Here is a 14,886-nt window from a genome sequence, read left to right on the forward strand (position 1 = left end):
GTGTGTGTGTGTGTGTGTGTGTGTGTGTGTGTGTGTGTGTGTGTGTGTGTGTGTGTGCACGGGTGTGGATGTGCATGTCTGTGTGTCTGTGTGAATGTGGGTGTGTTCTTACCTAAGTAAGAACACACACACTCATACACACCCACACAGACGCACACACCCACACCCATGCACACATCCACACCCATGCATGTGTGTGTGTGTGTGTGTGTGTGTGTGTGTGTGTGTGTGTGTGTGTGTGTGTGTGTGTGGGTGTGTGTGGGTGTGCGTGCGTGTGAAGGGAAGGGAGGGGAAAGAGGCTGATATTTCCGCAGTTCATATTTTTGGTTGGCTCTGGGGCCATGAGTGCTGGGTCTCTGGGAGGATCTAAACAGTTGCAACAAGCAGCATCGCGTCCTCCCACGCTTCTAATAAGTCACTCCTGAGAAACTCTGGCTGACGACCAACAAACTCTTACAGGCAACTCTGGAGGCTAAGTAGTAATAGTAATAATAGTAATAGTAGTAGTAGTAGTGTGCCATGCTGGTAGTGACTCCCTCACTCCTGCACTACAGCTGAAGGACTGCCATAGGAGGTCTGGCTCATTAAGATTGTGTGAGACATCTCTAGAGGTACGGGTCTGCAGGGCCACGCCTCCACCCTGCCAGCCCTGCCACCCTCCCCTGGCAAGGCGTGCCGGCAGCATGTGCTGGTGACAGTGAGTGTGGGTGAGGGTGTGGTGCAGGGGGCGGGGGGGGACCCAGCCCTCCAGCGGGCCAAGATACCACGAGCTGAGTTCTCTAGTGTTCAGTCCAGAAATGTTAAGCTCAGGTGGATGGCCTTTACCTTACAGTCACGTTCTGACAGTCCCTGACCTCTTAACTTGGCGCACAATCAAGGAAAGAACTTACGTTCTGGAATAAAGATCAGAGAATGTGTCAACTTGATTCAAAGTTATCGTAATGTAAACTCAAGTTGACTCAAACTTAACAGCCAACATTTTCCCACAGTTTTATTTAATTAAGAAAAGTCCACAGAAAATTAATTAAATGTATATATTTATTTATGGTCCATTAGAAATGAAAGAAAGTAAATTCACTTGACAACCCTGAATGTTTAGGAAGGACCGGGGCAGGTCACCTCTGACTGCTCCCACCCTGGACAGCCAGAGTGACCGAGGGACAGCCCACCACCAGCCGGGGAGGCGGCTCACCCGGACGCAGGCCCGCACACTGCCACACTGGACTTGTGGCACAGGTATCCATCAACAACAGGACAGCCCTTTGGTTAAAGTCCCTAGTCTTTACTTTTTTTTAGTATTTGCAGTCATATTTCTTCCTCACACTGCAGTCAATCCCTACAGCACAGTGCAGCAGGAGCCCCTTCAAGGCAAGCCCTCCTCCTCTGCCTGCGCTGGACTGTCCCCTGCCCTGGCCTCTAGAAAGGACAAGGATGCTTGGGGAGGACACTCACTTGTTGCACGGGAGGACGCACAGGCCACAACATTTCTCCATCCCCGTCAGGTTCTTCTCGGCTTCCTTCATGTCGGCATTGATCTGGTCCATTCCCTCCTCGATCCGGTCCAGTTGTTCTGCAGGTCACCCACACCACTGGTTAGCCAGAGGTCAAAAGCACTGCACTAGCAATGTTCACTATCTAGCACCAATCAAGATACATAATGGAAACACTAAATAGGTAACTAAATAAATATTGCAGTTTTTAGTCTACATTTGGCAACAATCTTGATGGAGGATCTTATTCTTGAGTTGCAGGACAAATACTTTATTACTTTTCATATACAAAAGAAGAGTTGTGTGTATTTTTCTACTAAGATGTAAGCATAAGGGTTAGTACTTGCATGCGTGAGAAAAGCGATAACAAACTATGCCAGAATCCCACCATTACATCTTCAAACCTTGCATGCCACACCTTGGACAGTTTTTTTTACAGTAAGGGAAACAGCAAGGGTAAAAATATAAGAAAACAATAATGAAAAAAAGCCCGTCACTGCTCCTATAAAAAAAAAGTTAAGAGGAGTGGCCAAAAGAGAGATCAATTTCAGGAGAGGAGGTGTCCTGATACGCTCCTCCTCTTGAAAGAAAGTTAAAAGTATAGACACTCTTTTCATGAATTTACAGAGTGGATGCAATGTTTGGATGAGTAATGGTGGAGGGATTCTTGACCCTAACCTTTACATCACTATCCTGCAGCACAGAAGCACACAAACATTCAGACAGGAATACTTACGGCCCTGGCTGTCAAGTTCTACCAAGGTCTTAACGCCGGCCTCCTGGCTCTAGAGAGGACCAAGGGCGAGATAGCATGCAGATAAGAAAAGGAAATGCCGCTTACACGCCCCAACCACCCTCCACTATCAAACATGAGGAGAGGAACAGATGAGGAGCAGGTCATGCCAAAGAAAAATTAGTTCGACTTCATCACCAAATAAAAAGCATGTTAGGAGGAGTTAGAAGTCTGAATGAGCAGCAAACACAGGGAGTAAGTGCATCTGGATATACATACGAGGAACTAAAAAAAAGTGTCCAGTAATAGCTATACAAATCAAACTAGCTGGAAGATATGCAGTTCGGATCTAGCAGATGTAGTGAAAAAAAGGTTGCGTGTAACATCTAAAAACCCTGATAACTGAAGCTGTGTAAAAAGGGTTCCATATCACATTAAAAAATCCTAACGCCTGAAGCCACTATTTACAATCTACTTATAGTCTGAAATGAATATGTAGCAAGAGTAGTGAAAAAAGGGTTGCGTGTAGCATGATCCCCGCTGCTACTGGGTTAAGCAAACAATATCACATTTAAAAATCCTAATGCCTGAAGCCACTCTATTTACACTCTACTTACAGTCTAAAATGAACATCTCCGTGATAGTGAAGAAGCCTTGGCGAGCTCTACAACCACACGCTCAAACTTAGGCTACGGTCCTTGGAATGTGTATGATTGTAACTGATCTTCCAACCTTCACTATCTCTTCCCTTCCTTCCCAAACCATCACCACCACCACCACCCTTAGTAGCAGGTCAGCAGACATTTAGCAGCAGTTGCAGATCCAGGGTCTCATGCTTGGAGCCGAGCCAAAGAATAGGAGAGTCTGGCTTCATTACACTGTAGTCGCTATTGAAGCAGGACTAATCACACAAGACCTGTTCGTATTTGGAGCAGAGCCTTAAAATAGGAGAGTCTGGCTTCATTACACTGTAGTCGCTATTGAAGCAGGACTAATCACAGGAGGCCTTGACGTTCATTCGCTTTAATGCGGTTACCCTGCCAGATGAATAACGTATTTCAATTCAGCACGCAGCAAACCAGCCATGCCCTATCCCCATGGACCCTTAATTATTGTTTGGTGTTAATTGTCCCATACGTTAAGGTGATATTTGGTATATGCCCGTAAATGTGTCGTGTTGTGTCATTCATAAGACTTCACACGCTGGGAACTATGTGTGTGCGTGGCAGTAAATCCTTCCCATGGTATACCCTATTATGACTTGGGAATGGCCTTCTTTGTATCTCTTATATACTGCTGGCTCACTGAAGGCACCATAACAACCAAACTTATGTTGTAATACTTATCTCGCAGGTCTACCGCATCAAAGCGAGTCAGAACAAGTTGGGTCATGTGATTAACCTGCAGCAGTCACAATAGGCGGCTACAACCTCGCTAAAAAGTTCTGGATGTATAAAAATTTTGAAACCGTGATTAATAATTTTCTACGCCTCTTAAGATGAAGAGGGAAAGAATCTTCTCACTAAAAAGTTCTGGAGGTATAAAATTTTTGAAACATATATAATCTCCTACGCCTCTTCAGAATGAGAGATTGACCCTGGATCCACCACTCCTCGGAAGCGCACACAACAGCTCAGGCAAACGTGCAGGCGTGTGCGTGTGTGGTTAGTGGTGGCGGACGGAGGGAAGAAACATGTGCATCAGGACGTCTTACCCCCTTGCTCTGTTAGCATGTACAAGGTTTTTGCTCCTGCATCTTCACTCTAGGTGGGAGGGAGGACGAGGAGGATGGAAAGAAGATATGGGGAAAGGAAAATGACAAAATTAACAAACTGAGGATGATATGGGTAAATAAGTTAATTCTACGGTAAAGGGCAAAGAAAGGCATACATAACTATAGTCAGTTCACCCGTGTCCGAGGTGAACATTATCGTGTGCTGGCAACCTGCTGTCACACGGCGTGTCCGATTTCGTGAATGACGTATGATAGCCTACGCATAGTACAGTCGTCAGTGTCCATAATATGCAGGCAGCAATAACAAATACCGTCATTTATAATTGATCATGAGCTAAAAAATATTAGTACTGTTGCAAACAGCTGTTTTGTTAATTTACATGATCACTGATTATAAATGATAAACAGCCTTGGAGCTGTCCACCACCGAGAAAATTAGTAGGCTTTATGTTAATAAAACAGCCATTTGCAACATTACTAATATTTTTTAACTCAAAATCGACAATAATTGACAGTACGCATTTGTTTTTCTTGCCTGCACATTATTATCACTGATGACTATTTACTGTGTGTACGCTAGCATACATTATCCATGAAATCGGACACCCCGTGTAACAGCAGGTTGCCAGCGCACGATAATGCACACCTCAGACTTAGGTGAAGTGACTATAAGGCTTGTTCCCGTCTATATCATTACCCACTGACAGTCCTCGTCAGCTCTTCGTACAGTACATGAGGCCTATTATAAAATGAAGCAGTCGACTCAACAAATCCAACCTCACAATATTGGCATAAAACAGAAAATAAGATGTAAAAACATGGTGAAAACAACAACAAAACTTGGTCATTAAAAAGATATAATAAAACAAATCTCATGCAACACACAATCGGAAATAAAATGATACCTTCTGAGACTTCCCTGTTTAGAAACAAATAAAATAAAGAATGATATAAAAATTCATACTCAAACCATAACCCTGAGTAACCATAAGACAATCCTCCAAGAAAAATGAAAACCCAACCGCCACCCAACGAACAGTGAGCCAGTGGTGGTAAAAGGGGAACAAAAAGTGCCTTAGTGGGGGAGAGAGCGGAGAGGGATATGGAAGAAAAAGGAGGAGGGTGGTCAGACAGAGAAGGAAAAGACAGATAAGAGACAGCTACACAGGGCTAGGTTGTTTGGCAGAGTGGGAGGAGAAATGGGTGGAAAAAGAAAGGGCTGGGAACTAAAAAGATTCAAGACCAAATTAACAATGGAAAAGAAGAAAGAGAAGGGACCGAGAAAAATTAACGGACAAACAGCAATGGAAAAGAGAAAATGGAGGGACAGGGAAAGACCTAAAACCAAACAGCAGTGGGTAAGGGACGGAAGGATCAGGAGCTGGGAAGACTCAGACCAAAGGAAAGGAGAGAAAAATGGGAGGACTTTAAGAACCAAACAGCGATGGGTAAGGAAAAAAAAAGAGAAGGAAATGGGGAAGATAGAACAACGAAATGGTGAAAAAGGAGAAAAAAAACGGAACAGGGGTGACTTGAGAATGAGAAAGAGAAGGGAACAGGAAGGACCTAAGAACCAAACAGCAGTGGGGAAGGGAAGGGTCAGGAGCTAGGAAGACTCAAGACCAAAATTAGCGGTGTGCCCAATGCTGTCCAACCCAGAGAGACAATGCAGGGGACTCACCACCCTGTCCGTCCAGCAGCACCATGGTCATGATTCCCGACTCATTGCTCTGAGGGACAAGACTTCAGGTGTCAGGCAGGGCAGGGAAGGGAAGGATGGTGTGGGGCAGGGAAGGGTAGGGAAGGGTGGGGAAGGAAAAGGAAGGGTAGGGAAGGATGGTGTGGGGCAGGGAAGGATAGGGAAGGGTGGGGAAAGAAAAGGAAGGGTGGGGAGGGAAGGGAAGGGTGTGGAAGGGCAGGGATGGGAAGGGTGCAGCAAGGAAGGGATGGGTGCAGTAGGGAAGGATGGAGAAGGGATGGGAAAGGATAGGATAGGAAAGCAATGGGAAGGGAAGGGTGGGGAAGGGAAAAGTGGTAGGGTGCGGTAGGGAAGGGATGGGAAAGAAGGGATGGGAAGGGATAGGATAGGAAAGCAATGGGAAGGGAAGGGTAAGGAAGGGAATGGTTAGGAAGAGATGGGAAAGAAAGGGATGGGTGCAGTAGGGAAGGGATAGGAGGGGTGGGGAAGAGAAGGGAATAGTGGGGTAGGAAAGGGTAGAGCATGGAAGGGAAGGGAAGGGAAGGGAGGGGCAGGGAGGGTTAAGACAGCAAACAGGGAACACACAGAGAAAGGAGGGCAGCATATACAAGAAGAAAAGGAATGAGATAACCACCACAAATATCAACTTTCCTTCTTTCCTATTACAAGCATATTTGGGAGGGATTCTTAATACCATCAAATAAGTTCCTGGGTTCGATTTGACTCCTCCCATTATGATATTCTGCTTCACACACCTTATGCTAGTGTCTACGTACCCTCAGGTTGTTACTGAACCATTCTGGACAATGACAGTACCTTCAATCACATAAATGGATGAGAACTATACATTACAATATCCTGGAGTGCTAACTTGTACGGTAAAAGCTCACTACTACTAACTGCAGCAACAACTGGGTACATATCTATTCAAAGCCATGCTGCTTGGTGCCTGGTTCTGCTGTGAAGGCCTTAGGAATCAAATTATACATGCAGCTGTGGGAATAGGAATACTGGAAAGCCCTAATTGTGATAACTTGAGAATACAGGATATGGTAACATGTAACACTGCATGAGCTTAGACGACACAGCGTACGTGACCCGTGTCTGTGTGTGCAGGACCTCCTTACTCACCTCCCTGGTCATCGAGAGCGACCAGGGTGCGGATGCCTGCCTCCTTGGACTGTGAGAGCGTGCAAGAGAGGTTACGGGAGGGGTGAGAAGGGGGTGGCCAGTTATTACAGCATGTTAAGATGTGGTGATATTTAATGCCGTGAATGTCCTGTCTTGTTATCATCGAGGCAATGTTTAGTGAAGCCTCTGATGTTATGGGAACTGGTGATATAGTGTTAGATTATGGTACTGCCAAAGCTTATCTATTTTTTTTTTTTTTTTACAGGAAAGGAAGCAGCTCAAGGGCATAAAAAAAAGTGTAGAAAAAAAGCCCAATAAATGCTGCTCCTAAAAACATAAAAGTAGAGAGTGGCCAAAAGAGAGGTCAATTTCGAGTGGCTTGCTTAGAAAAATAAAGTGTTTTGACTCCTTGTACGGCTGCAAATATTGATAAATCTTCACTATATTTTATTCCTGTATGTGAGCTATTCTTAAATTTTGTAGCATACACTTTTAGGAAGACTATTTGCCTGTATTTCATGTATTAATAGTCTAAGAATATAAAGAATCAACCAAGTGCTGAAGGTCTCTGATGGTTTCTTTATTTTAGAGGCTTAGGTGACGGACAAGGTTGTGTTAATACTGATCATTAACCCTTAAATGGCGGCAGTATTTGAAGAGTAGCCCCCCCCAAAAATGAATAGTCCATAATATAGTCACCGCCGACCTTAGAACCGTAGCATATATATAGTTACGCCGCATAATAGATGTTCTAACTATCGTCAACTATCTGGAAGTGTTGTTATATTTCTGCTTTACAAAACTGACTGACTGAATTTTAGACTATCTCTATATGGTTCCACAGCCGTCTAAGAGTTAATCAGACATGTTCAAACTCTACCATAACAACGTAAGTGATGAAAACAACAAATGCCATCTCTTAAAACTTCCACAATGTTATTCCTACGGTTAGAATGATTACGAAACTCCACCAAGATGCCACATGGAATACACTGCAGGGAGGCTGAATCCTAAGTGTGTGAACATGTGAGAAGGGAGAGTAATGAGGACAAGACATGAGCTACTGAGATTATGAGCAAGACACGATATTCTCTCTGTGATGAAGGTGATGACTAGGGCTGAGATGACATACTTTCCATCACGTATTTCCTCTATCCGTACAGACTCGTGTCAAATTAAATACATGATAAATTTTCAAAGCTTTCCCTATTCTAATGCAGACTGATTTACGAATACTCCCTCTGTGTTCATGATACTGTCCTTACCAACCCCTTTCACGTTTTTCCTCTATCCGTACAGACTCGTGGCAAATGAAATACATGATAACTTCCAAAACCTTTCCTTACTCTAATGCAGTTCACCATTTACTAGAGGACTAATTTATGAATACTCCCTATGAGTTCATGATACTGTCCTTGCCAACCCCTTTCACGTTTTTCCTCTATCCGTACAGACTCGTGGCAAATGAAATACATGATAACTTCCAAAACCTTTCCCTACTCTAATGCAGTTCACCATTTACTAGCAGACTGATTTACCCTCACGTGTTCATGATACTGTCCTTACCAACCTTACCAACCCTGCTTCCCTGCTTACCCTTCTTCCACTCCCTACACATAATGGAATGGTTGCCAAGAAAATATGAATGTTCTGATGGATGACAAAGGGCAGATCCAAATGTACTGATGGATGACAAAGGGCAGATCCAAGTGTACTGATGGATGACAAAGGGCAGATCCAAGTGTACTGATGGATGACAAAGGGCAGATCCAAGTGTACTGTTGGATGACAAAGGGCAGATCCAAATGTACTGATGGATGACAAAGGGCAGATCCAAATGTACTGTTGGATGACAAAGGGCAGATCCAAATGTACTGATGGATGACAAAGGGCAGATCCAAATGTACTGATGGATGACAAAGGGCAGATCCAAATGTACTGATGGATGACAAAGGGCAGATCCAAATGTACTGTTGGATGACAAAGGGCAGATCCAAATGTACTGATGGATGACAAAGGGCAGATCCAAATGTACTGATGGATGACAAAGGGCAGATCCAAATGTACTGATGGATGACAAAGGGCAGATCCAAATGTACTGATGGATGACAAAGGGCAGATCCAAATGTACTGATGGATGACAAAGGCAGATCCAAATGTACTGATGGATGACAAAGGCAGATCCAAATGTACTGATGGATGACAAAGGGCAGATCCAAATGTACTGTTGGATGACAAAGGGCAGATCCAAATGTACTGATGGATGACAAAGGGCAGATCCAAATGTACTGATGGATGACAAAGGGCACATCCAAGTGTACTGTTGGATGACAAAGGGCAGATCCAAATGTACTGATGGATGACAAAGGGCAGATCCAAATGTACTGATGGATGACAAAGGGCAGATCCAAATGTACTGATGGATGACAAAGGGCAGATCCAAGTGTACTGATGGATGACAAAGGGCAGATCCAAATGTACTGATGGATGACAAAGGGCAGATCCAAGTGTACTGATGGATGACAAAGGGCAGATCCAAATGTACTGATGGATGACAAAGGGCAGATCCAAGTGTACTGTTGGATGACAAAGGGCAGATCCAAATGTACTGATGGATGACAAAGGGCAGATCCAAGTGTACTGATGGATGACAAAGGGCAGATCCAAGTGTACTGATGGATGACAAAGGGCAGATCCAAATGTACTGATGGATGACAAAGGGCAGATCCAAGTGTACTGATGGATGACAAAGGGCAGATCCAAATGTACTGATGGATGACAAAGGGCAGATCCAAGTGTACTGATGGATGACAAAGGGCAGATCCAAATGTACTGTTGGATGACAAAGGGCAGATCCAAGTGTACTGTTGGATGACAAAGGGCAGATCCAAATGTACTGTTGGATGACAAAGGGCAGATCCAAATGTACTGTTGGATGACAAAGGGCAGATCCAAATGTACTGATGGATGACAAAGGGCAGATCCAAATGTACTGATGGATGACAAAGGGCACAACAAGATGATGGTGATTATCAGAAACAGACCAATGATCATGAGTGGATACAAAAAAAGTGACTCATTCTTCAGAGTTGGGACACAAGAGTCAGGGTTGAACTCACCTCCTCGCAGAGGGAGAGCATCCGCCGGGTGGACTCGAGGGTGTCATCTGTCACCTCGTTGGACTTGAACTGGAGCTCCTGCAAGTCCGACCTGGGCTCACCCGCCCCGTCACCCATGTTCTCCTGCAAAGTCCAGGCTGAGTTAGGGTCTGAGGCTAAGGTAGAAGGAAACAGCCAGAGGAGGGTCTATACACTACGCCGGAAAAGGGAGACACAGTAATAGGGAAAAATGCAGGATAAACAATTGGTTGGTAGTGTACACCAAGACAAATTTTACAGCTTCACTCCGAGAGCCAATGTGTGTGGCAGGGAATGAGTGTCAATACCTATCTACGGAGCCGAGGAAATTTCGATAGTGACCATACAGCTGATGGTGATAATTTTGTGCTGCCCACCGACACTGGACCGTGGCGTGGACAGCGAGACAGACGGGTTGGGTTGTATAGGGACGAATAGGCAACTGGTTATCATCTTCGGACTCCTACGACATGAATGTTTTGTGTCGTCGGCATGCAGATTTCACGGGTCTCAATGTTGTCGTGTGAATCTTGAGGGAGAACATAAAAACTACGAGGATTTGTGCGGTATAAGAGTACGAAATGATTTACCTTTAACATCTTAATAATAACTGTATACTAATGAGCGGAAGTGCAGATATAAAGAAAAAAGGGAAGGCGAGCAATTAGAAAATAACTTTACAAACCTTTATCAGCACACACACGTACACACACGCACAAGCACACACACACACACACACACACACACACACTTTCACAGACACCCCCCTACACCCCCACATACCACCGTTGCCAGATTATTGTACTCAGAGCATAGTATTTATTGGTTTCTGATGCCTAACTATTGCCAAGAAACATCAGAAATTAACTATCTTAACAATAATTATAAGTGAATCTCCTTATTGGGGTCCACGAGACAGTTTTTGGGTCGGAACTCGGCAAATATAAGAGGCTGAGTTAGGCAATCTGGCAACGTTAACACACACACACACACACACACACACACACTCATAGTACTTTCACGCACACATTCACTCATGCACATCATCATGCACTGTTATACCTATTGACCGTAACTGATAGATCATGCATACGTATAAAACAACTTTGGTTACAGATCGAGATAATAACAAGAAAAAAAAGTAAATCAAAGAGGCATGCGAAAAAGGATAAGACTAGAACAATGTATAGTGACTGAGAAATCGATCATCGCGTGTGTATGTTAACGAGGTTATTTGGTCTAGTTGTGGTATACAGGATTTACGTCCAAACTCGTGCTGTCCTGTCGTCATATCTGTTTTTATATACTGTTAGCCTATTCTTGAAATCATTAATGTTCCTTGTCTGTACCAAACGACATCTATTTTATATACTGGTAGCCTATTCCTATTCCTAACCTAACCTAGTACTGGTAGCTTATTCTTGAAATCATTAATGTTCCTTGCCTGTACCAAAGGACATATCTATTTTTATATACTGGTAGCCTATTCCTATCCTAACCTAGTACTGGTAGCCTATTCTTGAAATCATGAATGTTCCTTGCCTGTATCAAAGACATATCTATTTTTATATACTGGTAGCCCATTCCTATTCCTAACCTAACCTAACCTAAACTAGTACTGAAATCATTAATGTTCCTTGCCTGTACCAAAGACATATCTATTTTTATATACTGGTAGCCTATTCCTATTCCTAACCTAACCTAGTACTGGTAGCCTATTCTTGAAATCATGAATGTTCCTTGCCTGTACCAAAGACATATCTATTTTTATATACTGGTAGCCTATTCCTATTCCTAACCTAACCTAGTACTGGTAGCCTATTCTTGAAATCATTAATGTTCCTTGCCTGTACCAAAGACATATCTATTTTTATATACTGGTAGCCCACTCCTATTCCTAACCTAACCTAGTACTGGTAGCCTATTCTTGAAATTATTAATGTTCCTTGCCTGTACCAGAAGACATATCGATTTTTATATACTGGTAGCCTACTCCTATTCCTAACCTAACCTAGTACTGGTAGCCTATTCTTGAAATCATGAATGCTCCTTGCCTGTACCAGACATATCTATTTTTATATACTGGTAGCCTATTCCTATTCCTAACCTAACCTAGTATTGGTAGCCTATTCTTGAAATTATTAATGTTCCTTCCCTGTACCAAAAGACATATCTATTTTTGTATACTGGTAGCGCGTTCCTATTCCTAACCTAACCTAACTTAACCTAACCTAGTACTGGTAGCCTATTCTTGAAATTATTAATGTTCCTTGCGTGAACCAGAAGACATATCCGTTTTTATATACTGTTAGCCTATCCTTGAAATTATAAATGTTTCAAGCATGTACCGACTCTGTATCCTGTTCATGTCAACCAGCAATATTTTTATCAGGGAAACATTTTTGTAGTGCTATTTATGCATGTGTAGTCTCATTTAACTTGTATTCATGGCCCTGTGTTTTCCCACTGTCTCTAAACTGGTCCTTCCTGTTCTCTCATCCATGTACTGATTTGAACATTAACAAGTCTCCCCTTTCTCTTCATTCCTCCACCTTTCCCAGCTTCACCTTAGCCAGTCTATCTTCCTTGTTTTCCCATTGTCTAAACTGGTCCTTACTCTCCACATTCTCTCATCCATGTACTGAATTAAACACTAATAAGTCTCCCCTTTCTCTTCATTCCTCCACCTTTCCCAGCTTCACTTCAGCCAGTCTATCTTCATATCACATCCCACTGTCTTCTTCCCAGTTTTCTAATGCATATTCATCCCTCACCAGTGGCTTCATAGTTTTCCCTTTCCACTTTCTCCTAGTTTTCCTTCCCCTGTTGTTTGCTGTTAAGTTTACTGTTCCTACTTCATGAATTTTCTTTCCAATCATTGTGCCCTTGCCGGATTCTGTTGTGTGTGGATGCGTCTGCAATGCTGTGCCTATCTGATGGGTGCAAATTTTCGTAGGCGATGTACATCAACAGTATTTTTGGAGTTTTGTTTCATTTCGTGTAAACAAACATAGAACCGCATCTAATCAAAGTCTTATGCGAAAACTAGTGATAAAAAATGGTTGAGTCTTGCAAGAACCACTGGGGCATCATATTCTTAGAAGTAAAAGAAAACTTTAAAAAGAGCAGAGACAAGATAAAATGTTATCTTGGCCTAAACTCTCTGCTGCTATGGTTATGCACACAGCAAACCCGTGTGCAGAGAAAAAAGGGGACACGCATGTACAATCATTGGGGGCACAGACAGCAGAGACACCAGACTAACCGGTCAACTTTATGGCTGTAAGAGTGCAATGTATAATAGATAACAAGTTTATGAATAATCGATGGTGTTGGGCAAGTGCCATTACAGTGTGGCAAGTAAAATCACCAAGAGAAACATTATTTGAGTGGTTGACTATGGGCCAGTTCAATAGTCCAACGCAGTCATTGTAAACGCCAAAGCCAAACTATATTTCCCACAATGATCCGTTATTTCTACTCAATGCCAGATACTAGAGATTTTCCGTGTGATTTCCCAAAATTTCCTTCTTTTATATCAACACCAAACACTATATAGTCATCCCTCAAATAGTACTGTTTCCAATAGTTCGGTTTTGGTTTTATGTAAATTTTCATAGATTTTTTTAAGGATTTTTAAATTTTCCGACAAGCAGGAAATTTAAAAATCCTTAAAAGATCTTCTATGACAATCTGTATAAAGAAACCGAACTATTGGAAACCATACTATTTGATGGACGACTGAACAAGGAATTTTTGCCGGATTTCGTGCTCAGTTGGGGAGCTTACAAACTTGCTGCAGTGGACTATAAAACAGGCCCTATGCATCAATTCCAGTTAAAAAGTGACCGGTTAATCTATCCAGCGTCTATCAGATGAGTCATAAACCACTCTGGTCTTCGGCTTTGTTGGGAACGTAGAGTGTCAAAGGACATGCTATTGAAGGTGAGGCAAGGGACTCCAGTTAAGGCACCTGTATGGCCGTGGTGTGGCGGGGCTGGCGGCCAAGCAAGAGTTTTGAGGTTTCAGTAATACATGGCCAGATTACTTGCTTTACAACAGCAGTTTGGAAAGTTTTGTTTAGTCGGCACAACATCTGTGGTCATATGCCCGTTACAACAGCAGTGCAAAATTTATTCATGAGCTGCTGTAAAAAAGACGTAACTGCTGCAGGGTTTGTCTACGATTTATGAATTAATGGGCTGTATTATAAGTCGAATCCAAGAAGTTTTGGATCCCTACAGAGTTATTCATCCTGAACTCTATAGGGACCCAAAACTTCTTGGATTCAACTTGTAATACAGCCCAACAGTCTAAAGGCTGGGTCAATATGAGAGTGAGGGTCCACGATTCACTGGAAAATCTTACTACAGCACAAACCTAATTGGCAGCAAATTTTACATCAACCTGAGGCCAGTTAATTTAGGCAACGTTAAGTCACTGTTAAATGACCACTAGCCTACGCAGACAAGTTACACGAGCAATACGCCAGCAATGGGAGCCACCAAGCCATTATTAAGTGGAGTCGGTCGCCGAGGCAAGCATGAGTGTTAAAAGAAACCCCTGTCTGGTGGTGTGGCAGCAGTGGGGCTGGTCGGCTTGGCAGCCTCACTCACCCCAGCCTGGTTGTCCTGTTCCTGTGTTAGGAAAGGAAAGGGACAGAGAGAGACAGGATGGGATTAATTGCGTCAAGACAACACACAACACACACATACACAAACACGCAAGCACACCTTTAAGATTTTACATTTAACTGAGTTTTATGTTATTGATTTAATGGAAGTTAGAAAGGCCAAGTGCAGACAGGAGTACTACAAGTTCACACACACACACACCAACAATGACAGCACATGAACAGTTTACAGACAAGGCATCAGATTATTGGTTAGTTCATTTCATTTATGGAAGAAATAGAGAACATAGAATTACAACAGAGATAAAATAAAGACAAAGAAAGGATG

General features: G+C 43.0%; 1 protein-coding gene across 1 annotated transcript in view; it reads right to left on the minus strand.

The window, feature by feature from the left end:
- LOC127004966 (synaptosomal-associated protein 25-like) overlaps window positions 1-14,583 on the minus strand; it is a gene marked incomplete in the record, with an annotated part of 34,520 nt that extends 19,937 nt beyond the window's left edge. Inside the window, 4 exon segments of the mRNA XM_050873283.1 lie at window positions 1,453-1,570; window positions 6,789-6,837; window positions 9,908-10,030; window positions 14,542-14,583. Coding sequence (XP_050729240.1) covers window positions 1,453-1,570; window positions 6,789-6,837; window positions 9,908-10,024 — 284 coding nt within the window.
- Between the last annotated feature and the right edge of the window lie 303 nt (window positions 14,584-14,886).

This window comes from Eriocheir sinensis, chromosome 29 (genome assembly GCF_024679095.1).
Source record: "Eriocheir sinensis breed Jianghai 21 chromosome 29, ASM2467909v1, whole genome shotgun sequence".
In the NCBI taxonomy this organism is placed as follows: Eukaryota; Metazoa; Arthropoda; class Malacostraca; order Decapoda; family Varunidae; genus Eriocheir; species Eriocheir sinensis.